The 26,286-nt window shown below is 45.9% G+C and overlaps 1 protein-coding gene across 2 annotated transcripts in view; it reads right to left on the bottom strand.

Moving 5' to 3' along the window:
• PALS2 (protein associated with LIN7 2, MAGUK p55 family member) overlaps nucleotides 1-26,286 on the bottom strand; it is an 811,509-nt gene that overhangs the window by 68,432 nt on the left and 716,791 nt on the right. For both annotated transcript variants that reach the window (XM_078663456.1, XM_078663457.1), the window contains exons 11-12: nucleotides 20,423-20,625; nucleotides 10,561-10,689 (exon numbers count right to left, since the gene is read on the bottom strand). In XM_078663456.1, the coding sequence (XP_078519582.1) occupies nucleotides 10,561-10,689; nucleotides 20,423-20,625 (332 nt within the window). The remainder of the gene's footprint in view (nucleotides 1-10,560; nucleotides 10,690-20,422; nucleotides 20,626-26,286) is intronic.

Genomic DNA, 26,286 nt, shown 5'->3' with positions numbered 1-26,286 from the left:
CTCCCTGCTTGTTGGCGTACCACATTGCGGCAGTGTTGTCCGTAAGGACTTTAACCGATTGACCGGGAAGGGAGAAAGGCCTTGAGCGCCAAACGTATCGCCCGCAATTACAGAAGATTGATGTGAAGCAATCTTTCCTTGAAGACCAAAGACCCTTGATCTCCGGTTTCCCCTACCCTAGGGTAGAGGCATCTGTTATCACTGTGGCCACCGATGGGGGAAGATGAAAGGGCTTTCTTTGAGACAGATTGACCTCCACCAAGAAAGATCCGCTGCAGCTTCTCTGGAGATCCTGACGGACTCCCTGAGATCTCCGTTGTGCTGATACCACTGCCTACGGAGACACCACTGGAGCGCCATCATGTGCCTGCGTGCATGGTTGACCAACAGATTGCAAGATGCGAACAGACTGAGCAGGCGAAGGACCTTCAGAACTGGAACAACCGTTCCATTGTGAAACAAGGGAATCATTTCCTGAATGTTGAGAACCCTTTGCGGAGGCGGAAAAGCTGGACACACAGTGGTACCCAGTACTGCCCCTATAAACAGGTTGCGATGAGAGGGCACCAAGTGAGATTTGGGCACATTTATCGAAAAACCCAATTTGAACAACAACTGGGTTGTTACCTGAAGATGACGACACACCATCTCTGGCGACTGCCTTCAGTAGCCAGTCGTCCAGGTAGGGGAAAACCGGGATCCCCGACTTCTTGAGATGGGCAGCCACCACCGCCTTCACTTTGGTGAAGACTCCAGGTGCAGTAGTAAGACCAAACGGAAGGACGGCAAACTGGTAATGTTGCGAACCAACCGTAAAGCGGAGATAATTCCTGTATGAGTTCATGATTGGGATGTGAAAATATGCATCCTGCAGGTCGATGGACACCATCCAGTCCTCTTGCTGCAGCGCCTGAAGAACCTGCGCTAGGGTGAGCATCTTGAACCTCTCCTGCTTGACAAACAGATTCAAAATTATGAGATCCAGGATAGGTCATAACCTGCCATCCTTCTTGGGAATCAGGAAATACCTCCAGTGGCATCCCTGACCACTTTCCTGCTCAGGAACCACCTCTATCTCCATCTATCTCTATCTCTATTGCTTTAAGAACCTCCTTCTGAAGAAGTAAATGATCCTCCGTGCAAAACCCTTGGCAAGGAGGGTAAGGAGGAGGGAATTCCCTCAAGGAAAGGGCGTACCCATTTTCTACCAGATCTAAAACCAAAAGGTCCGAAGTGATCAATTTCCAATCCTGTAGAAAATGGGTAAGCCGGCCTCCCACAGGACCTGCATGATCCAGGATGGCAGATCTAGGATTGCTTTCCTGCATTACCAGGAGGAGTTGGGGAGGTAGAGGAGGAGGAGGAAGAAGGCCGACGACCGCTCCACCAAGGCGACCTCTGCCTTTACCCCTATAGGACTTGTACAAAGGGTTTTGTTGCTGTTGCTGACGGAAACCACGAAAGGAAGACTTTCCAAAGCCACGGTATCTTCTATAGCCATAACCCTTTGCCTGAGTCTGCAGACCCAAGGATTTCGCTGTGGCCTTACTGTCTGTGAACCTTTGCAGAGCAGAATCAGCTTTCTCTCCAAAAATTCTAGACCCCATGAAAGGTAGAGCGAGAAGGGCAGCCTGTACATCAGGAAAAAACCCAGAAGACCTTAACCATGCATGCCTTCTCATTCCAATGGATGAACCCATCACCCTGGCCACCGAATCTGCTGTGTCCAGGCCAGACTGGATGACTTGGCGAGCCGCAGCCTGTGAGTCTGCCAGTACCTCACTGAAATTTCCCCGATCTTCCTCAGACAATTTTGGAAGGAGTTGTTTGGCAGAGTCCATTAGGGCATGAATGTATCTACCCAACATGAAAAACTGATTAGTAAGTAGTAAGACTCCCTAATCCAGTCACATTTGGTACTCTTCATCCAAAATATTGAGTATAAATAAATACAATTATACTGGTGATACAAATAAACAACTCTTAAATGACTACGGCGCTGTGTTATCATAGATTCTCCACACTGGACGTCAATTTGTCTTCTTTATTTTCTAATAGCAAATTCCTAGCAATAGATAAAAGCCTGGTGGTTTTGACCTGCCAGCAGCACTGTGGGTAATCAGTGCAATTAGTGTATCTAGCACCCCATATTGTTAACTACAGTAACACTAATAACTATGAAGATATAGATTTGTTTCACGAACTTGGGGGGCGGTTCATCCCTGTTGAGGGATTACTATAACCCACTGTATTTTGTACATATCTAACCAACAAACAGGAAGCATTGGTCAACTTCAAAGCAATACTCGCCGATCAGAAGACCTTCTTTGCAGATTGTTCCAACTTCTTTTAATCCCTGTCCCAAGGATCCTGCGGAAAGGCGCCAGTGGACTGCTTAGAACAGGAAGCCTGCACCACCAAACTCTCAGGAGAAGGATGAGACAAAAGGAACACAGGATCCCCTGGAGCAGGCCTGTACCGTCTGGACACCGAGCTTGAAACTGCAGGAGCAGAAAGAGGATTGCGCCACACATCGAGGATTGGTTCAGTCAAGGCATCGTTGAACAGCAAATGTGGCTCAACCACAGAGGACGGAGAATGAAGCACCTCTGTGAGCAAACTAGGTTTATACTCAGCCATAGGGAGCTGAAGATCCAAGAGCTCCGCAACCTTCCTTATCACCGTATGGTAAGGTGCAACCTCCTTTGAGGGGGAAGCCTTCTGTGAAGCAAGTCCCACTCCGGGGAGGTGTCAAGTCCACTTGCCTCACACAAACCCTCAAACATATCCTCAGTATCATAAATTTCACCTTCCTCCATCTCTTCAGCCTGCTACTGCTCCTCCTCTATCAACCTCTGCACTTCTCTCCTCGAGCACATCTCTAGTCGGCGGCGCCACACGTGGCGTTGATGGCTCCTGGAATGGTATCAAAGGAAGATCCACAGTAGCAACCGGTGCAGAACAAATCCAAGAAGACGGTTCACGGGATGGAGCAGGGGACTGCAAATACGGCGGAGTCATCCCTGGAGCCGGAAACTGCCATGACAGCGTTGTCGGCATGAATGGCACGAAGGGTGCCTGAGGATATTGGGGAGGCACACCCAAATTAAATGCCAGAGGACCCATGGGACCCAAAGGTGCACCATAAGGGTACGTGGCCTTGGCAAACACGCCATACATCGCATTAAAAAATGCGATGGATCCGAACCCGGCGCCGGAAATTGTGGATACTGGGCCAGTTCGAGATCCAATCAAGGCACCTCCGGAGTTGGAACGGCCGGGGCCACAAGCAGAGCCGAAGGAGCTGAAGGAACCTCAGCATCAGCCGGATTTGACAAACCTTCCGGAGTCGGAGAAAATCTTGGCATCGGTGATTGCGCCGGAGTCCCCTTGTACGAAGGAGAATGGATCGGAGTGGCTTGAGGAGACACTGAAGGTGAAGGAGAGACTAAGTCCTTTTCATGACGTCGATGTGCCGGAGAAGGCGACCTCGAAACCACAGCCTTCGACGAACGGCGCCGAGATCCATGGCTCTTCTTCTTCTTGTGCTTCCTCTTCGAGTCATGTGAAGTCGTCTACCTCGACTTCAAACGTTTTCGACCCCTTTTTTCTTTTCTCACCATAGCCATGTACAACTTGGCTTCCTAATCTTTCAAGGCCTTCGGTTTAATTTTTCTACAACAAGAACAGCCCTCAACGTCGTGATCTGATGATAAACACCACAGACAGTCCTCTTGGGGGTAGAGGTCCTCGAGGGTATGACTCCCGAACTCCTTACAGGGCTTGAAACCCGACTTCCTCAGAACAGACATGGCAAAACCACAGAAAGAAACGATCCAAAATACAAAGTATCAAGCAGAAAGTATGGAGTCTCAGAAAAACCGTTCGCGTCAACAGCGCGGAAAAAGGGGAACTGACACCATCACGCCGACGTGGTCCTCGTATGGCTCCAGTGATGTCATGCGGAGCCATGGCATTGTGACGACCTCGTCGGCGTGGAGAGCTAGGAAAATGTTCATGCAGAATGCAGGCGCTGGGGATATTCATAAGGTGAGGAATCCACTGGCAGATGTATCCATCAGAATATCTTGAACTTGCAGAGCTGTCGGAAATGCTCTAAAAGCCACTGTGTCTAAAACATCCCTTGTAAAGGAATCCTCTGCACTGGCTCCAGATAAGATTTCAGGTTGTTGACTGAGAACCCCAGTTAGGATAGCAAGGAGACAGTAGTATGTAGGTGTTCCGTGACGCACTGTGGCAAAGCCACCTTCAACAGCCAGTTGTCAAAGGGATGGGAATATATGTACCCCTAGCCTGCAAAGAAGGGCCACAACCACCGCCATCACCTTAAAGAACACCTGGGTGGCCAGGGTGAGGCCAAAGGCCAGGACGATAACCTGATACAGCTCCAACACGAACACGAACTGGAAGAAGCACCTGTGGGACTGCAGCAATTTACTTGGAAATAAATGTCCTGCAAATGCAAGAACACCAGTCAACCTTCCAGGGTCTAGAACAAAGAGAATCGAGGACAGAGTCAGCATCATGAAGGAAGGTGCATGGGAGCAAAAGATCTACTTTCTACGACACAGGCACCAATGGCAGATGTTGTACAGATCTATGACCAACATCTGTTTTCTGCGGGCATGGCACAAACATTTCCCTTCAGCATACTGAGGTTAGAACGTTTAGAGAATTTGTGAAAACTGCTAACATATTTTTGGAGTGGAGCTCTGGAAGCGAATAAAAGGAACAGGTATGGTCGCGCAAAAGGTGGGATTTGGGGGGGATGCGGAGCCATATAGGGCTCTGCATAGTCATTTATAAAGTTGGGGCGAGGCAGCTGAAGAGTCTGAGGGCACCAACTCTGGCAGGTGGGAGCTGTTGCAGGGACAGCATTTCCAGGCCCAATATGGTGCCTGAGGGAATTCAAAAGGTGACAAATTCAAGTATTTATCAAAATACAGAGATATGGCAGATTCAATATTTAAAGGCAAGAGTTAATAAAAAACAAATAAGAGAAAGAAGGAAAATGCTACTTACCAGTATGCATCTGTTCTTGGCATGTAGGGCTGCAGATTCACACACTAGTGCATAGATCGCCATCTGGTGGTGGGCCCGGGTGATTAAACTTTGTTGTTGTCCTGGAAGAGTCTTTGTATGGTAGGTGACTCCTCCTCTGGAGCATAGTGCGCATGGGCATCGACTCCATCTTCGGATGAGGGAAAATGATGGAGTTGTGTGAGAACAGAAAGAGATGTCCAGGTATAGTGGCCATAATTAAGATATTACTGGAACAGATAAAGGTAGCCGAGGAGGTGGGCGGGCGTGTGTGAATCTGCAGCCCTACATGCTAAGAACAGATGCATACTGGCATTTTCCGTTTGAGGCATATGGGCAGCAGATCACACACTACTGCATTGATTGCATAGCAGTTCTCTCCCTTAGCGGCGAGTACCAGTATCGGTTGCAGTGATTTGGAATAGTGTTTTGAGTTCAGCCTGGCCCACACTAGCTTGTTATGATTTCTACGAGCTAGGGTTTTAGTGTAGAGGAAAAGTGGCGCTCTGCAAAGTCTACGGCGGTCATTGGTCAGGTATAATTATTCAGGCACAAATTCAAAAACTGTATGTAGATGCTACAGAAGTTATGTCGCGCATACAGTTTTTGAATACATGCCTGAATAATTATACCTGACTACTGCGGTATTCTCATTGCAACCCGACCCGGTTGGAATTATCACCGGTGCAGGGATTATACATACCGTGCACCGAGACTTTGGCCCTGAAGAGTCGGATACCACTGTTTCTCTGACAAAACACTTGTCAGCTGGCTGTGCTTTGTGCCTACACATTAAAGGAACCAAGAAAACTACAGTGAATGTTGTCTTGTGTTGAATACGAACACATACTGTTCAAATTTGATTTTTAGGTGTGCACAGGACTGTTGCAATTGCCACAATAGCTTGTTGTTTTGCTTGCACATCTACACAGTAGTGCTTTGTGAATGTGTGCGGTGTAGACCATGTAGCTGCTTTGCAGACATCATCTAAGGGAATGTTCCCTAAAATGCCATAAATGCCCCTAGTTTACGGGTGGAATGAGCCCTAGGGGGAATGGATAGAGTGAGTTTTGCTTTCTGGTAGCAAATTTGAATGCATTTAACAATCTACCTTGCAATCCCAGTTTTTAAGATGGGATTACCTTTATGTGGAGGAGAAAAGGACAAAAAAAGCTGTTTTGTTTTACGAAATGGCTTTGTCCTATCAATATAGTAGAGGAAAGCTCTTTTGACATCTAATGTATGTAGAGCTCTTTCAGTAACTGTTTGCGGTTGGGAGAAGAATATTGGCAACTAAATAGACTGATTGAGATGGAATGGTGAAATTACTTTTGGAACGAATTTGGGATTTGTCTTTAGAACCACTTTGTTGTGATGGATTTGCAAGAATGGTTCTTGAATTGTTAATGCCTGGATCTAACTTACTCTTCTGAGTGAAGTATTAGCAGTTAAAAAAACAACTTTCCATTACAGAAATTTTAAGTCACACTTATGCAAGGGTTCAAGGACCCATAAGCATAGTGAGAACAATGTTTAGATTACATACAGGGGAGGTTGGTACCCTGGGAGGAATTATTCTTTTGAGGCCTTCCATGAAGGCTTTGATGGCAGGAACTCTGAATAATGACAGATGCTGTCCGTTTTGAAGGTAAGCTGCTATAGCAGCAAGATGTAACCTGATTGAGGAGTATGCTAAACTGCATCTTTGTAGATGGAGCAAGTAGCATATGATGTTTTAGATGGAAACATCTAGTGGGTTAATGTTGTTATTGGTGCAATACATAACAAACCTTTTCTACTTGGCTGCATAGCATGCCCTAGTGGTGGGACGTCTGGCTTCTTCTATAACGTTCATGCAATCAGGCGGGAGATTGAGATATCTAAATGCTAAGACCTCAGGAGCCAAATCGCTAGGTTGAGCTGCATGGGGTCTGGATGCATGATCTCCCCATGGTTCTGTGTTAGCAGGTGTGGAGAGAGTTTTAGTTTGTGATGTGTTACCACTGAGAGTTCTAGTAGTGTGGTGTACCACGGTTGCATTGCCCACGTTGGTGCAATGAGAATCAATGTTGGGAGTGTTGCTGTAACTTGCGCACCACTAACGGAATGAGTGGGAGAGGCGGAAAAGCGTATGCAAATCTGTCTGACCAACTCATCCCTATCGCATTGCCTTTGGACAATGGGTGTGAATACCTGGCGGCGAAGCTTGGGCATTTGGAGTTGAGGTGTGTGGCGAACAGTTCTATTTCTGGCTGTCCCAACTGTTGAAAGAAAGATTGAAGAACTTGAGGATGAAGTTCCCACTCGTGAATCTGTTGGCTCTGACGACTTAACAGATCCGCAGCTGATTGTGAACTCCCGGTAGATGTTCTGCTAATAGGATGATTTTTTGAGGAATGGCCCACCTGCTTGATAGGTAATGTTGAAATCACTTTAGAGCTAGAAAAATGGCTAACAACTCCAGATGGTTTATGTGGAGTAGCTTTTGCTGTGGCGTCCACCTGCCCTGTGCTGTGTGCTCTGCCAAATGAGCTACCCTGCCAGTGAGGGGCAAATCCGTGGTTAGCACCACCTGTGGAACTGGCTATATGAACGGCCGTACTTTGGAAAGGTTTTTGGTGCTCCACCATTGCAGAGAGCGATAGGTCCAGCCGTCCACCACCACCAGATCTGTTAATTGACCTTGAGCCTGCTTCCATTGGCTTGCTAAGCACTCTTGCAGGGGGCGCATTTGGAGTTTTCCGTGCGGTACTACGAAGATGCAAGACGCCATCATTCCAATTAGTTGCATGAACACTCTAGCTGGTAGGGAGTGTTGCGGTTGGAATTTTTGTATAAGAGCTTGCATACTTTGTATTCTTGGTGGATTGGGGGATGCAAGTGCTTTGGAGGTATCTATTGTGGCACCTAGATACTGTTGAGACAGGGATGGTTGGAGATGTGACTTTGTTTGGTTTATAGTGAACCCGAGTTTGTGTAACAGGTGAATGGTCTGGTGTGTGTGCTGCATGCACTGGTGGTATGACTTGGCTTCTATTAGCCAATCGTCGAGATATAGGAAGACATGGATGTTTTCCCTCCACAAGTGTGCTGCTACTACTGCGAGACACTTTGTGAAAACTCGAGGTGCTGTAGTCACTCCGAAAGGGAGGACTTTGAACTGATATTGCTTACCGTCCAGTACAAACCGAAGGTACTTTCTGTGAGCTTGGTGGATGGGAATGTGGAAGTAGGCGTCTTTGAGATCTAGGGTAGCAAGGAAGTCTCCTTGTTTTAACAGAGGAAGGACCTGCTGTAATGTGACCATATGGAAGTGGTCGTACTGTATGTAAAAATGTAGGGGCCTCAGGTCTAGTATAGGTTTGAGGGAGCCGTCCCTTTTGGGAGTAAGGAAATATAGGGAGTAAACTCCTGTGTTTTGATGGTGTACTGGAACTGGTTCTATTGCAATTTCCCTGCAGTAGAGTGACAACTTCTTGTTTTAGGAGTGTGAGATGCTCTTGTGACATGGGACGCTGTCTGGGTGGTATGGTTAGAGGAGTGGAAGTGAGCTCCATGCAATAACCTGACTGAACTATTTGTCTCACCCACTTGTCTGTTGTGGTGGAGTTCCAGACAGGTAGGAACTGTTGTAATCTCCCTCCGACAGGTGCGTGCTTTACCACCCCTTTAAGCATTGGTAAAATGATTGTGGTTTTATGTGATGGTAATAATGTGTCCATAAGGAAGTCATCCTCTACTGGATCAGTGTGTAGATCGACCGCATAAAAGGTTGCTGCTCTATGAATGAGTTGTGTAAACCCTAAAGTGTCATCTGGAGGAGATGGCCTAGAAGGGTATGCGTCATCTTGTGGCAGATTTGGGGCATCTGGTGCATTATAATTTTCCCAAGGATCATATGATGGTCCAGGAATATTATCTGGGTCATCTAGTGGTAGGTCATCCTCTATCTCCCCCTGAGTAATCATACTCATCATCATCATATGCTGGTGCATGGCTCTGTGGGATGAATGGTGAATGTGCAGGGGAAATGTCGAGGTCTGGTTCTTTTGGAGGTGGTGAAGGTACCCTTATAGGAGAAGTCTAAGCATGCTTTTAGAGAGGGATTGGAGGTGTGATGGGAGGGTCCTGCTTCCTTTTAGCAGGCGCAGTAATGACATGTCCAGTCTTTGGATGAATAAGAAGTATTTTGTTTTGGATCTGGACGGAAAAGCTCTTCTGTGGAAGCATCCTTCTTCGGTACTGACTTTTCTTGCTTGGGGCCGAGTTGTTTAGAAGGTTAAGCAGTGTCTATTGCAGTCTTTGGAGCAGATTTTGGTTTCGGTTCCGAAGACTTGACGTCAGAAGCTTTCTTCGGCTGGTGTTTTTTATTCAGATCGATGTTTTCTGATCCGGAGTTTTTGATTCCGAAGCTCGTTTCGGGTCGACATCTTTAGGTGCCTAAGTGTGTTTTGGTGCCGAAGTGGACTTTGTTTCGACTTGTTTCGGTACTGGAGTTGGGTTCGGTTCGACCGATTAGGGTACCAAGGTTTGCTTCGGTGCCGGAGTTAGTTTTGGTTTAAGGACTTCTTGTTTCTAGGGACCGACAGGCTGACTCAAACCAGAGTCGCCTAGAGGCTTTTTGGTAGTCTTCGTTGCTGAGGCGGAAGGCGGGACGTCAGAAGTTTGTGATCGGTGTGCACCTGGACCCGGAGGTGGAGGTGGAGGTGGAACCGAAGCCTGGCCGGGTATGGGGTGTGTGAACAGGGTCGACATTTGACCTGTTGACCAGCTGGAAGGGGATTGTCTTCGTCTGCTTGCTCTTTGTCTCCGGAAGCCAATTCCTCTTCTCCGGAAACGACAACGTCGTCCTGCTGTTCTTGTTCGGACTCTAGATCGACTGGAGTCTCTTCAACGATGATGTATGGTGCTGATGAAGAGGATTGTGCCATGACTCCTCGCGCTCAAGAGTACCTGATAGTTTTCTTGGACCGGAACGAAGCGCAGGCCTGGCAATCTCGGCTCTCGTGCTTTGGAGACAAGCACAGATTGCACACCTCATGTAGATCAGTGTGGGGAAATTTGTGCCCTCACTGAGGGCACTTCTCAAAGGGTGTTCTTTCCATGAGCCGCAGGCCAAATGGCGCAGTTGGGTCCAACGGCCCTGACGATCGCTGGAATCGAGAAGCGCAGTCTTTTTCGAAGCAAGTATGAAAGAAATCGCAACCTAAACCATACCGACGGTAGAAATCAAGGAATGGGCGTCGAAAGGAGATCGGTAATGGGACAGAGCGACAAACACATCCGAGCCCGATGGCGGAAAAAAAAACAATCTGAAGATGGAGTCGATGCCCATGCGCACTATGCTCCAGAGCAGGAGTCATCTACCATACAAAGACTCTTCCAGGACAACAACAAAGTGTAATCTTCCGGGCCCACCACCAGACGGCGATCTATACACTAGTGTGTGTGATCTGCAGCCCATATGCCTCGAACACTCCGTTCATAAAAGTTGCTTACCGTTAAAAGTTTGGTTGTGATCCCAGCATCAACAACAGCTTTATGCATGGCACGCAGAGTCTCCAGTTCTGGAGCAGCAATAAATACTACATAGGGCATAAACTCAGATGTCCTTAATACTTTCAGCGCCTAAAGGAAAAAGTGACAAATTACAAATTTCATACATACTATAAAGCTCCAACTTGTTTTGCAACTTCTACAAATATGGATGCTTTAAGAACAAGTTACTTACCTTTGGTAACCATCTTTCCAGTGGACACTAACAGCTAATTATGCACCTCTTGAATAATTTACAGACATCAGAATGGATCTGGAAACTAATAGCGCAGTTTTTCTGCAAGCAGAGCTGCGCCACATATATCAACACCATGAATGCACACTGATATAAGTTGCTTTCTTAGGCTCTGTATCCGAGAGTTCAAGCAGCCTAGCAGCAGATTGGCATGACAAGCATGCAGATATCTAGATTGGGCCTTTATATAAGGAAAAAGAGGCCAATAAACAAGAGGAAGACCTGAGGGTCACTGAGGAATGTGAGGTTAGCAAGAGTGGCCACAAGAAAGATTGCTACTAAAGGTTAGCAACTTGTTCTTCTGATGTTTACTTCTAGCCAGAGATTCTTCACCTTGTGAATAGATACCATAGCAGTACCTCCCTAGGTGGTGAGTTTGTGAACTGGTTTAAACCAAAATGTCCTGCAGGAACAAGCAGATAAAATGCCATTCGCGATGGTTCTGGCTGTCAAGGCAGTAGTGCTTTGTGAACATGCACAGATGCCCAGGTAAATGCCTGCTAAATGTCCTGGTTGGGTACTCTGCATGCTAGTGCAGTTGTAGCAGCCCTAGCTCTGATGAAATGAGCCCATAAGCCCTCTTAATGCTGCTTCTTCGCCAATTGCTGCCAGAACTTTATGCAGAAAACAAGTCATCATTATCTGCTTTTGCATGCTATACCCTTATTTGCTGAGCCGAAAAAAGCCCTTAACAGTGACAGAGCAAAGAGAAACTTCAGACAACTTTGCAGATAAAGGATCAATATAGTGGGTGCTGCACACATTTATCCTACCAGCTGGTGTGTACTGGTTTAGTGGAGGGACAACTCACCGCCACAATGACATCAATGACCTGAGGGTGCAGATAGGAGGTCAACCGTTGCTGCTCAATCTCCGAGCATGAGATGCAAAGTGTACAGGCCAGGTGCAATACCAGGTCCTGCTGCGACAGAAGATCCTCCCGAAATGACAGCTTGGTCGGAGGACAGAGGTTTATGCCCAGGAGTTCTGGGTAACACACTCCTGGCTCAATCTGACGTCACTTATGGATGACTTAGGCCCGTTTGTTCCTGATCTTTAGAACTTGGGGCAAGAGAGGTAGTAATAGGAAGGCATACAGGAAACCTGAGCTCCACTCTTGAAGGAAAGCATAGGCGAGCGTGAGATGCTTCGGAAACTCCAGCATGTAGAAGTGCTAACGTTGCACATTTTGAGTGGTGGTGAAAGATCAAGCAAGGGCTTTCCTCACTGATGGAAGAGTGTAGGTGCTACCTCTGGGTGCAACTGCCAATCATGATTTGCTAGATGTGGCCCAGACATTTAAAGATCCCGCCAGGTGGTTCACCACCGCAGTAATGCCTTGGCAGTCCAACCTCTTCCAGAGGTGCAAGGCCTCTCTGCACATGGCCCTTGCTGTAGTACCATATGGCGGTGGTGAAGTCCATGAGCACCTGCACCAATCTTCTTTTTGTGGTGGGTAGGAAGGCCTTCAACGCTAGACAAAATTCCCTCAACTCCAACAAGCTGATGTGTAGAGGAGTCTCTGCGAGAGATCTCTGATCTGCACCTCTCACAGATGGCCTACACAACAGGCAGCTCTGGGTGGGGTAAGGAGAGGGACCTGCCACTGACCTAATCGCAGTCTAGCAGTCACCATAGAAGATCTTCTGCTGTCTCCTCTGAAATCTGGATACAGTCTGACATATTTCCCTGTTATGCCCACTGGGATTTGAGGTTCCAATTCAAAGCCTATCTGGCACGCATCACCAGCAGGATGCCAACATTGCCAACAACCTCAGAGTATCCATACTGAGATCCAGGACAGCGGCTTAAACATCAAGGATCATAGCTCGAATGTCCTGGACTCTCTGTTTCAGAGGAAAGGCACGAAACTGTACTGTATCCACAATGGCTTTGCTGAAAGGGAGAGTCTGCGAAAGAGCCAGATGTGACTTTGAGGCATTGATAGTGAACTCCAATGATGTTAGGTTTGGCATTGTCTGGAGGTAGTCGACGACTTCCTGGGGCGAGCTCACCTTAAACTGCCAGTTATCAATGTTGGGGAGGAATGGTACCCCGAACCTCCGTAGATGTGCTGCAACCACCGTCATCACTTTCGGAAACACCAGAGTGACAGTGGTGAATCCAAATGGGAACACTGCAAACTGAAACTTCTCCAGACCCACCATGAACCACAGACATTACCTTTGGGTCTGCCGAACAGGGATGTGAAAACAAGCAACCTGCAGATCCAACACCACCATCCAGTCATAAGAGTCTGGGATAGGGTTAACATTTTGAATTTGATCTTACTCAAAAAGGCTTTAAGAAGATGAAGATCTAGGATAGGATGATGGCCTCCGTCGTTCTTCGGAAGAAGCAGGAATAACACCCAGTTGCTACTTCTAAGGCCAGATTATGGCCCTCTCTCAACTGTCCTGAAGGTGGTGGAAGGATTCACAGGGCAGAAACTAATGGAAGAGCACAGCCCCCACTGAAAATGTGTAGGACGCACTTGTCTTTATGATGGTCTGCCACTCTTTAAGGAAATATTGGATCCTGCCTCCAACAGGGTGGCTGTGTCATGGTAAGGACACCTTAAAGTGGTTTTGCGGTTGCAACGGCCAGAGGGGTGAGAAATTGAGTGGCACATTGCCTCTGCTACCCTTGCGGTCTCTGATAATTGCAACCTTGGCCACACAGGCCTGTTGTGCTAAAGGATGGGTCTGGCACTGAGGGACAGGAAAGTCTCTACTGTACTCCCCAAGAGGTAGAAATTCTTATTAAAATTGCTTTGCGGTAGCAGAAAGGCCCAAGGAACATGCCATTGCTCTGCTCTCTTTAAACGCTCGAAGACCTAGTCCACTTTAATCCCAAACAGGAGAGATCTGTCAAAAGGCATGTCTATTAAAGTCTGGATGTCCTTGGAAAATCCTGTGGACCTCATCAAGGCCGGGAATAGCAAAGCGAAGCGAACACAGGTGTCCATGGCACTCAGTTGTGTCTAGTCTTGAGCAGATCACAATTTTTGCCACGTCTCGGCCATCATGAACAGCCTGCATGAGATTCGCCAGACGGTCAACTGGAATAGCTGATAAAACGGAAAAGCCACCCTATCCTAAAGAGAATGCGAGTAATTGCCAAGGATACAGCTGGAATTAACTGATCTCAGAGCTACGCTCATTGAGGAGAAGAATTTCTTACCAAAAGTCTCTATTTGTTTGGACTAACAGTCTGGAGGAGTGGAAGGGAAAGTATTACAATTGACTCTGCAGGTGAACGCATGTACCATCAGACTCTCCAGCTTGGGATGTTGTGCCAGATGTAGGGTGATGGCAATGGGCAATCTGTCTACTAAAAACAGTCCTGAACAGGGCTTAGCTCTAGTGGCCAGAAGGGTGTCAGTAAGAGCCTCGTTAAATTGTAAACGCGGCTCTGTTGGAGCCACCCAGGCTTGTGATTACACGTTAGTTTTCACTTCCAAGGCCAGTAATTTCAAAGCTAGCATCTCAGCTGCCCTTCACATCACTGCAAAGAAAGAGGAACTTTCCAGGACCTGGGGGAGACACTAAGCCAGTATCAGGGCAACTGTGAAGCCCTCTGGCATCCTGAAGCTCTTCACAGCAATTGTCTTCCTCCTATTAGGGACCATAATGATCCACGTCATCATTGTTATTTTCAGAATCTGTGGCAAAAAGATGGTGCAGAGTCTGTGGCCTACCACGTGGTAAGGGCAAGATATTAGAATCAGAGGGGTTGCCAAGAAGATGTGCATTAGTCGGTGCATAGTGCGTCTTCAGTCGTGGCAAAGTCAATGTGCAGTCACATAGCACTATATGCTGTATATTCTCACCCGCTGTCCAGAACTGCATCAATGCAAGGAAGACTGGTGCAGGAGATGGCCCTGGAATCGAAACAAGTACTGGAGTCTCTGCTACAACCAATGTGGTTCCAAAGGGCATAGATGGCGCTGAGGATGGACCTACCGGCAGAAATGCAACTGAAGGTCCTTGTGGTTGTTTGGGGTCCAAAGGCGTATCAGAGGCAGCTGCTAAAGTGCCGAAGATTTGCAGCAAGGCCTCCCTTGCTGAGACGTCACAGATGGACCTGTAATTCAGGGTACCAGTCACTGAATTGGCACAGATAGAGATTGGGAGCAAGATCTTGAGGTAGTGACACCATCTCTGGAATTCGAGTGTGACAGAAAAAGTATTTTTCTGTGTTTTTGAAATTACCCGAAAGCTTTGATTGCTAAGATGTCCTGCCTGAGGGACTATTACAGGAGTGGGACCTTTTTTGATTACGACCGGTCATGGCATAGTCATTTCTGGTGCATGGCGACAAAAAAGTTAGTCTTCTCGTTTCTGTTTGGCCTTCAGGTTCATATGGGCGCAGTTGCCATAGGCCATGGAGTCGGTGCCAGACCTAGGAACCACAAACTTCGTGAGTGCCCATCAGAGGCATTAGTTTAGGACATTCCTGTACAGCTTAAACTATATGGTTTTAGAGGGTGACATTTCACTTGTACACTGGATATATTTGAAAGAAAAGTCTGGTCAAACACCAAGGCAAAGCTCTGGATCTGCGTTTGAAGCCTCAGAAAGAAAGAAACTTGTGTTAGCAAGCATGGGTGGTGCTTACATGCTGCTCCACCTGTCACTTCCAGGTCAAAATGACACAGCAGAGTGCTCAAAGTCACCCACTGGCACACAGGAAAACTACTCTAAAATGTACGGATCCAGTCTGATGTCTGTAGATTATTCACACGGTGAGGAATCTGAGGTTAGAAGTATCTATGAGAAATGATGTGCAATTTATTTTGCCATCTAAAATCTGTGTGGACATAAAACAACTAAAGGCGACATTACATGAGAATAACTACTACCTGTTGCCTTGTTAGTTTTATTTGTCCTTTTAACACCATCTTAAACATGAGAAGGAAATCCAGTCACACAAATCAGGGTATTTAGGTCATAATACTTCTAGTCACACACCAACCATAAGTCCAGCATCATTTTGCAACTCCAAAAGTGCAAGCATCAGCAGAGCCAATTGGTCACACCTTTGAAGGGCGTTAGCAGACCTTTCAGCTCTGCTAGTGCTTGTTGTAGATGCTGAACAACAGCAGCGAAAAAAAAAAAATTGTTGCAAATTCTGAAAAGCACTGGGGGGGGAAATGGCTGGCCCAATTATGACAGACAAAATGCATAATTCCAAGAAGGCAGTTGCTTTACTGGAAACTGTAAATTAAAAAAGTACAGAAGAAAGTGCAAAGCATATAAAGAAAAAGGAGTGGATCGGTATGAAATTTCAGCTGCTGGGCCCTCTGGCGGGGAATGAGAAGGAAATGGTGGGGACAAGGTGATAGCATCTGAACACCGCTTAACGGTGTGAAGCAAAACAAAATGCTGTTAGAGAGGAAACATGCACTCTTATTGTGTCCTGGAAGCAAACAAGTTGTGCAAGAGGCACTTTGCTACAAAAAGAAACAGATCATGTCGGTGTGTTCGCGATGCACAACCACAGCCGTACTTAAAATGGACATTATACCACAGGGTGTGGACTTAGGTTGGCCGGATGCAAAACCTTTAAAAACACAAGGGCAGGAGGTGAAAACACTGGTGTCAGGCATCAATGGAGCTAGCGTTTCCCAAACAGCAGAACCAGTTCCTCAGTGGCAATGCAGAGGTCTGAATCACATTTATGCTAAATGAGAAGGGAGTCAGCGGCAGTGATGTACGAGTTACTTACCTTCGGTAACTATGTATTTGGAAGAGACGTGGTCTAGCCGCAGATTCCTTAACTTAGAATATCCCCAGACGTGAGACTGGATCTGGAAATGTTTTTCAGCAGCATCTCTGTGCGCCAGGGGACGGCGCCACACGACCCCACCCTGACGCTGTCCTCCTACGTGACGTCAGCGAGGTCATATAAGTCCCTCCTGGCGCGCGGACGTCAGTTTTCTTCGGAGAAACTTTTCCGCGCCACAATGTGGAGCCACAAACTAAAAACTGTGAAAGTATGGGAACAATGTGCGAGGAATTAAATTCCTTGAATAAAGAAAGGGGTGGTGGAAGACACCATCCCAAGGACAGAATAGACACCACCAACACATAAAAGTGGAGACTGTGAGAACGAGTCTCGCAGGTTCAATCGGAGACCCCTTCCCGAGTGCAACAAGGAAAAATATTACAACAGACAGAATTAGACTGATAGTGCCATGTGGAACTGTGCCGTTTAGTAAGAACGGAACACAGAGAAAGAACAACAGTCCACTGTACGAAAGAAAGCGAAGACTGGCCTTTCCCATCTAAAAACAGAGGTAGGAAACAGAGCACAACCGACCCCCACAGAGGATGACCATGAGGAGACTAGGACCCCGAGGCAGTAAAGCAGACTGAAGGGAAGGGAACTGGAGAGGAAAACGAACCTTCCTGTGAATCAAAGGTACCATATACCAGAAAAGAAGCCCCTCAGCAGAGATTAACTGTATATGAATGCACCCAGGGGAGTGCAACAACCTGAACCTCCTGAAGATAAAACCCAATGGCAACTGAAGAGGCCAGTGGATAACACTACCAGAAAAGGTCCTCGCAGAACGGGGAGGCTGGGTGGGCATTAAGAAATCTGCGCCTAGACAACGTCTCTACCAGATACATCGTTACCGAAGGTAAGTAACTCGTACCTCTGATAGAGACATGTAGCCGCAGACTCCTTAACTTTGAATAGATACCACAGCATACCCCAGAAGGGGGGGCGGGTCTGCGACAGGACAACAGAAAGCACAACAGAAAGCACCAGGCATGTGATCCGGCAACAGGGAAACGGATAAAGGGGAACAACTGTGGCAGAACAGTCCGACAGCAACCCCAGCAGCTCAAAGAGCAAACGTCACAGGAAAAAAGATATACGACAACATGCCAGAATGGTGCCACACAGTACCAGTATAAAAATGACAGGTAGAACATTATGATGAGAGAGAGAGTGAGAGTGAGTGAGAGAGAGATCACTCTCCGCTAAATGGCGCACGAAAAGTGCATTAACCCAAGCTTGGAATGAACTTGAAGAGATGCAACCAGTGCGTAACAGACAAGTTATAAAAGGAGGCCGAACGTGTCGGTGGCAAGAGCCCAAGGCAAGCCAGAACCAGAGCAATGCATTGGAGATAGCCAGCAGGACAAGAAGCACGCCAAGCGCACACCCAACCCCAAAAGGGCAAGGAGGGGCAATAGCATCAACCCCTAACCCACTGAAGGAGGTAGAATATGAGGCCGGTTAACGGCAATATAGACTTTAAGTGGGCGCTTAAGTGGAACAGAAGAGCGCCCAACCGTGCAGCACAAAGCCAGGAGGAGGAACAACCACCATCTAGAATTGTTGACAGTAATTAATGACCACTGCCATCAGAAGAACTGTCCCACAGGCGTAGTTCTAACAAGAGTAGGCCACTCCGAAGAGAGAGACCAAAAACGCCATGGTGAAAAGAGAGTCTTAAAATCCAAGACCAACACTCCAAAAGACACGGATAGTGTTGAACACCAAAAAGGAAGCATATGACAATTGGAAAATAACTCCAGGAAGTGGACTCGAGGAGGAACCTATAGCAACTTGCAACCACCTAAAAAGGGCTACCCCACACATGGAGATATTGGTCTAAACTTTGCAACCATGACAAGAGGTTGCAACGTAGGAAGAGGAAACCAAGGCAACCGGCATGTAAACATAATTTATATGGCGGACCATACCCAGCACATTGAAGAGCAGGTAGGGGCCGTTTACGAAGAGGAGACCATGAAACCTCCAAAAGAAATGGATAACCATGGCGAAAGCAGATAGCACCAAGGAAAACACAGAACACCGTACAACGAACATTTAATCGAACATGGAGCCTTCATTATCTCTAGGCCCAGGTGAGATAAGCAAGGCTATATAATAGCATGCAAGTACCCAACATGGAGTATGTATACTCCGTACAACGGGGGACACCTCTTAGGGCAAAAAGCCAGGTCAAAAAGAATGCAGCTACGAACCGAACCCATCCACAGAGTTCCGGGCCGTAATGATGTTACCGAGCTGAACTACCAGCAGAAAGCCAGAAGCAGAGGACACAGCAACCTGTGAAATATGGCCACAGAAGGCCAACAGGCAACTGAAAGCAAAATGCATCCAAGAGATGCTAATAAAAGGGTAAAAACCCTTGACTGCATAAAAAGAAGACGTAAGGCTCACTGCTCATGTTAAACAGAGCGCATCTAAAAGCTCACTGCCTATGTTAAACACAGAGCGCATCTAACGGATGTGGAAATGAAAAGGTACCACAAAAGCCAGGCCTAAAAGGACCTAAGTGGGAGGATGAAAGTCCGCCAGCAGCCGGTGAACCGTGGGGGGCATTGTTATAAATATATCACTATATGGTATGTGAAGATGGCTTACAAGGTACTGGTTTTAAATGTGGTAGGGCCAGACAACAGCACCTCTTACATTTGAGAAAATGTCTACTAGGCATATTACTAAAAATCAATAGTGCTTACAAAAGGTTGGGAATGACAGGGGAGTGGGGCCTTGCTTGGTATGATTTGTGTGTTGTAGGAATGTAGCAGTGCATAGAACGTTTGTCCCTTAGGCTGATGTAGAGACCAGAGGGGTAGGAAACGATAAGATAAACTATGAGTATCGTGACAGAGTGAAAAGCATAAAGGTTATGAGGTTGTTAGACTGCCAGCTTTGAGCTTACAGTAAGTAGGCCGACCCATTCGGAGACGTAGAATAATAATGTAGTCCTCCCGTTTTTCCAATAAGTATTGAATAACAGCAGACAGTGGTTAAAAAGTACTGAATATTATCTGAACACTAGAGGCAGTCAAGATGCTATCTCCAAACTCCACTAAACCTCTCTTCTGGTCTGTCAATGGACCAAGTATGATCTGGCCATTAGGTATTGTAACTGTGCTGGAAAGAGGTAAGGCTACAAGACCTGCTCAAAGACTCTCTTGACTAGAAAGGGACTCTCTTGATTAGAGAGTTAACAGTGTGCACGTTTCGCTATTTAAAACTACCTACCATTCTGGTGCCTTACATCTCATTAAGTGAGAAGGAATATACGGCAAATGTTGACAGCAATTCCCTGAGAGGGAAGCTCAAGGCATTGGGTGAGGAAAGGGACAATATGTAGGGCAAGTACAAATTACCACAATAATGTGTGGGGCCAAAATAAAGGTGAGAAAATATCAATATACACCCTTTGCAGTATATAATTGGCTACCGTTATCGGTGTCTGAAATCTCCTTGTGTCAGGAGTATGAACCAGGTACTGACAGAGGCCAAAGACGGGAAGCCTGGCTAATCAAGGCAGTGGCAGCTAGAGAAGCTAAACGTGTCAGTGGTGGTAGTACCAGAGCCAATTACTACTTTAATGGCGGAGTGTAAAATTAAGATGAAAACTATGAGAAAACAGAGTAAAATATTGGTGATATTTAGGGTTTTAATGCAATAGTAAATTTATTTTAAGTTCTTGAGATTAACAGTATGCATTACTTTTTATTGAGAGATTAGCAAGTGTTACCAATTTACGATGATCCCCACAAACCATACCTGAGGATTCACATCCAAAATACATGTCCTTCCAGTGTGAATAACTTCATGGATGGAGTCAATTTTGGTACCATAAAGATTGCCTTCATACTCTCCATGTTCTAAATATCTGCCATTTTTAATATCATTCTCCATTTCAGATCGTGAAACAAATTTGTATGCCTGCCCGTCTTTTTCATCTTCTCGTGGCTTTCGTGATGTAACTAGATAAAATGTACATATAAAAAAGAAATGTAATATTAAATGTTGCTGAAAAAAACTGACAATATGTTATACAAACATAGGAAGCAAGTATTTCTTGTTGAATCAAATCTACTTATTTCAGAGCTGAATCCTTAAAACAGATTAGTTCACACATAAATAAGCATCACCACAATTAATGTAAAAAAAAAACCACACACATGCAAGCACACACACACATGAGGAGAGAAAATGTTAGTGAGTAAAACGACTGTGTTTTGTTAACTACCAAGCAAATACATTGCTTGTTACCCTCTAAAATGTCATAGCCATCAACTGGGTATACTGCATGTTTAATTTAATCGCTTACCAAGTACTACTTTGCTGACTGTAAGTTCCACTATGCAGTGTCATAATTGTGTCAGCGGCAGAGCTATAAAGCAATAGTTTGCTAAGGAAATCATTGAAGGTGTTTGTTTTACAAATTAGCAAAACGACATGTATGGGAATCTCAGTAAATAAGAACAAGTTCCTTACCTGCAATTCCGCAAAACTGGCATCTTTCACCAATTAATTTTCTTGAGTTATTCATCAGCCTGAGAGTCATTGGTAGTCAATGCTGACATAGCAGCATACAAGTAAACTCAAAATTCTAGCTATAACCTAGCCACCTTATTATGTGCCCCAAAAGGATATGCATAAAGCTTAACCCTGAGCTCAAAAACTCACCCGGAGTAAATAATGCCACAGTCTCATGAAAGTGGAGAAAGTCGCATTGCATGTAAATCTATGAAATACACCAATGTTGGACAACTTATAGTTAAAGTTAAGTACCTTTCTCTTCAATAGATTCACCTGCGTGAACTGTGAAGAACAAAGCAGTACATGAGAAAACAGAAGGGGGCGGGGGCTTTGGCGGTGCGGATGGAGTATGAGAACCACCTTAAGTGAGCAGGTTTCGAAGCACTGCCTGTCCCATTTTCGACTGTGCTCTGTACTGTTCTTCCTGGCAACAGTGCTGTGTGGCCCCTCTGTGGATTTCTATGGATATACCAATGGAGACCTGGGGTACCTGAAAAGTCTCTGGTAACTGAGCCCTGACCCTTTGACAATTGAACACTGAATACTAGGCAGCAGTGATGCAGGATACAATATATTTTGCTAAACATTGCTTTAACAAGGGTTTGTCCATGGTTGCCTGACCAAAAGCCACGAAAAGATGGTTAGATTGGCTGAAGTATTTAGTCGTTTGCAGGTAGAATTTTAAACATCTTTTGATGTAACAACTTTTCAGTTGCAGTAGCCAGATGCTGAAAAAGTGGAACTTCAAAGCCATGCCCAATTTTAGACCTCAATGATTTTGTTCTAGAACATCGGAGAATTAGGCTAATATAGTTTGCAGCAAGAAAGCGATATCATTATGAATCCAATGTTTCACACAAGTATGTAAACTATAGTCGCAAATATTTCATTTCTCAGCTCTAATTTTCATTTATCTGGGAATTTGCATTTCTGACCAATGTTTTTTTTGAAGCCCCGTTTCCTATACGTCGAGCATATAGCAAATAATGCCACCCCTTAATTTACCAAATGTACTACTATTTGAGAAATATTGAGACTATTCCAATCTAAGTAAATACAATGGTAATATTACATCTGTATTGCATTCAGCAACAACTGGGAACACATTCGGTCAAAGTATAGCTTGTGGTGAATTCTTCCTCAAGTTGAACAATCTCTGCATTGCCTTTGCTGGACATTGTTGGTCCTGCAGTGCCATGACACAAGCACTGCATTCATATTTACTGCAGCGGCGTTGCTTGAAAACGTACTTCTCAACGGCTCACTGGACAAGTCAATGAACTGTAAACCGCCACATGCTGACTAAACCTAGCAGAGAACGCTGTTAAGTGAAGCATCCACTTGTGTTTCTATAAACCTCAATCCTAGATAATCACAGTGTTCACCTTAGTATGTACTATTGTTAGAACAAAATTCGATTTTTCTGAATCCATAAGTCAGGGTCTTAGATTTACAGGCTTCAGGTGCTTTTTTCTTGATTCTACTTGTGTTGGCACCCTCGTTCTCATGGCAGACCTTTACCTCGGTCTCAGAATCGCCCAGTTGGTTTAACATGAAAAACAGCAGGGGAAATACCCATGCTGTTCGAATTAGGCCTCAGGCGCTGTCCATTAGCCCAGTGAAATGCGGTTTAGTAATCAATCTTGCATGCCTAGAGTTTTCTACCTTGATTTGGAGATTTATTGTAAAATGATATTCTGCCTCGATTTAAAGATTTATTTGCAAAAGTCGTACCGATATTTCTCATTTGTAACATTTGGATGTCAAGCCTTGGCAAGGATATGTCCCCACATGAGGAAGAGATGGAGGGAATTACCATGTTTGAGAAAAGAATTGCTAAACATCTGACAAACGTCAGGTTCAGCTTGTTCTACCGGCCTGCCAGTGAGAGCAAGGAAGGTCTTACTTGCAACAATAGATTCCTTACGTAATACAGAATTAGAAAATATATAGGGTTTTATACTTTCCATATGGTAGGGAGTTTTATAAATGTCATCAAATGACCAGTGCACTGTAATTAGTGATTTTATGTCAGGACCGGAGGTTTCGGATTGAATTAGCTCCACAGCCAATCATTATTTAATATCACACATTCTGGGGCTACAGGTCCCATGAGCCTCAAACAAGACACAGCCCACCAATAGCCATAAATCTTCTCTATGTAAAACATCCCACAAGGAAAAAGACTCCCTCTTTCTTCGCTGCTCAGCAGCTAGAGGTAAGTGCTTTGGTTATGGGTGTTGATGGAGTGAGACATATGCTTTTGTGATTGCTTTTTGCAACAGGACATAGTGTTTAATTGAGCGCTTGATAGTTTAGCCTTCACTGTCCCGCTGAGACTGACAGTTTGGCTCTGCGGGGACAGAGGACTACCACAAGGCAGTCTCCGGCGCTAGGAGGAAGCTGGTTGGTGAGCTTGTATATTTTCGATCCTCCTGTTTCGAGGAGGCTGCCAACGCGGCTGCACATGGGGAGCTTCCTAGAAGCAGCTCTGGGTCCGCTCGACCTGCTTGCTCTCAGTGTGGCCGCGCGGTATTAGTGAAGCTCCACCAGAGGGTGCTCGTGCTGCACCTATGAGGGCACAGTGTCTCGTTCTTATGTAAAGGTCTCAATACTGAAAGTGCATCGGAGTACCAGTGGAGCAAGTATAATACATCGAGGGATTTCTTCAAGAGATAAGGGCATTTTGGTTTAGCGGCTCATATCTACAGTAATTAATTTGTTTCTGCTGCGAGTCAACACACTGCGTGGATGCTGTATTTGTCCCGGTGCATCCAAGGGCTTGATTAAGGACAGGTGACATTCATCATTACAGCTGCCTCGGTGCTTTCCTCCATACCAGTTTAAATATATTTACATCACATTTACACTATGGCAGGTACAAGTACAAAGCCTGGCACTGGGATCCTGCGGGATGACCAGGTGGCCCTACCTCTTGATGAGGAATCTGTTGATGCGATAGACTGATCCCTACAGAGGGCAGTCAGTCTCTCCTGCCCTGGAGCGGTTGTGTAACTGCATCAAATGCTGGACGGAATGCTTAGTGATTAAAAGATTCTCCCCCAGCCAAGAGATCTGGGTTAAATCCATAGTTCTTTTGCCCACTACGCCACCCCAGTTTGGACCCAGCCATATGCAAATCAGTCTTGACCCTGTGCCTAACAGTCCAGATCGAACTGCAAAGCCAGGTAGTCCCTGGACTGGAAACAAGCATCCTGGGACCAGTTTCGGGGTATGTCACACTTCATCAGCCAGGTTGAATTCAGTTACTTAGTGAGCAAGGGTCCGACTTCTGGGCAGCGCAGATCCCAATGCAAGCGGCAAAGTTCTCATGAATCCACCCCCTGGTGGAGGGCAGACACTCATGCGACCCGTTGACCATCAAGGCAGACCAGAAAGCCAAGGACAATCCAAAACGAAAGGGCTTACTAAGTCTCTTTCCTCCAATGCCTTCGAACGGCCTTCCTGAAAAGGAATATGTTGTCCTTAGAGGATGATCCAGTCCCAATGAGGGACCTTGAGGATATGGAAGATTCGGAGCAAGATCTGAAAGAAGTGTCAGGATGACGAACCAGGACCCAGCAGGCCATGTCGGTCCCAAAAGAACCAGGGTGGAGGGGGACGGTCGGGCCCCCTCGGGGAACAAGTCAGTGTCCAAGGAACCGGCAGTTCGGATAAAACCAGACTATCAGACGGATAAAACAGACCATCATCTGCACTCAGCCGAATGGATCACGGCGGACAAGGTGGCTAATATGTCAGTAGTCAGATAAGGAAGCCACTAGACAAAGAGTTCAATGGCATTCTGAAGGCGGAGTGTCTGAGGCCTTCCCAGGCAGGTAAGGTTGCTCTAATCCATGAAATCAATGGCAAGATGACAGGGCGCAACTAGACCCGAACTTCGGGGGCGTGGGGGCTAACACTACCAGCCAGGTCTTGCCCTAGCACTGGTCGCACACAGTGCAACAGTCTTTTTTTGGCACCCCCTCCCACATTTCCTCCTACTCCATGAATTCCCCCACTACCAATCACGAACAATGCACCTCATCTCTCTATAGCACCTTTCTGACAAACATTTCATTTTTTTCAAAACGCTACTGATAGTCTACTCACACTAAATTCTGTGATCTGCATGGTACATGTTTTTTGTAGCAGGCACATTAACCCTCTGCGCTGTGTGGGTGGCAGGAGTGCACGGTGAGCGATGCAACAGTGTGAGAGTAGATAAAGAGGAGAGACTGCAGTGTGAGTGAGGTGACCATATGAATTTGGGTGCGGATGGAAGTGCATAGTGGGACGAATTAATGCATTGTTAGTGATGGGCTTGTTTGAGTGAGATTGAGCAGTGAGAGGGACAGGTGAGTGAAGTATCACGAGTGCAGGGTGAATACGTGTGCTCATGTGACCGCAGGGTGAGGTACAAGGTGAACAGTGCAATGTGAGTGCAGACTGATCACTGTAAGAGCAGGATGAGCGGGTGAATGGTGTGAGGACATGGTGATCAGTGCGAGAATGAAGAGTGAATTATCTGAATGCAGGGTGCATTCCCAGACACTTGAAGTAACTCAGCTTGTTATTGACAGCAGAGTAGGGTTTCAGATATAAGTTAAACTATTGCTATTATGGCATTAATCAGGGATCTAGGGTGGAGGAAATAAATGTGTTGATCCTGCAACAGACTTCCAGTTTTATGATTAGGGTTGCTTGCCAGCTTATTATTTTGATGTCCCAGATGGTACTTAAATAAGCAGTCACCTAAAGCCGTATTTTCAGCACTTATCTGTGCATACTTCGAACAGGAAATATAAATAGAAAGCACTTTTAGCTGCTCTAGGGCTGCCTGAATGATCCATGACTGATAATTAAAGGGAACAAAAACAGAAAAGTCAAATTACAAATAAATATATACTTTTTTATTTACAACCCTATTTAGTGTCAAGATGAGGTCTTTGCAGGATCTTTAAACAACAAAAGGCTGACATTTTTTTTGGGCAACCCTACTTTATATTCCTTTTCATGAAATGCATTCTCACACTACAAAATACAAATCTAAGGAATAGGCAGAGTGGGTGTCCAGGAGGTACTGGAACCAGACAAAAAAA

Source organism: Lissotriton helveticus, chromosome 10, assembly GCF_964261635.1.
Source record: "Lissotriton helveticus chromosome 10, aLisHel1.1, whole genome shotgun sequence".
In the NCBI taxonomy this organism is placed as follows: Eukaryota; Metazoa; Chordata; class Amphibia; order Caudata; family Salamandridae; genus Lissotriton; species Lissotriton helveticus.
Note: the sequence above shows the minus strand (reverse complement) of the source record. Positions and strands in the feature narration are given on the sequence as shown.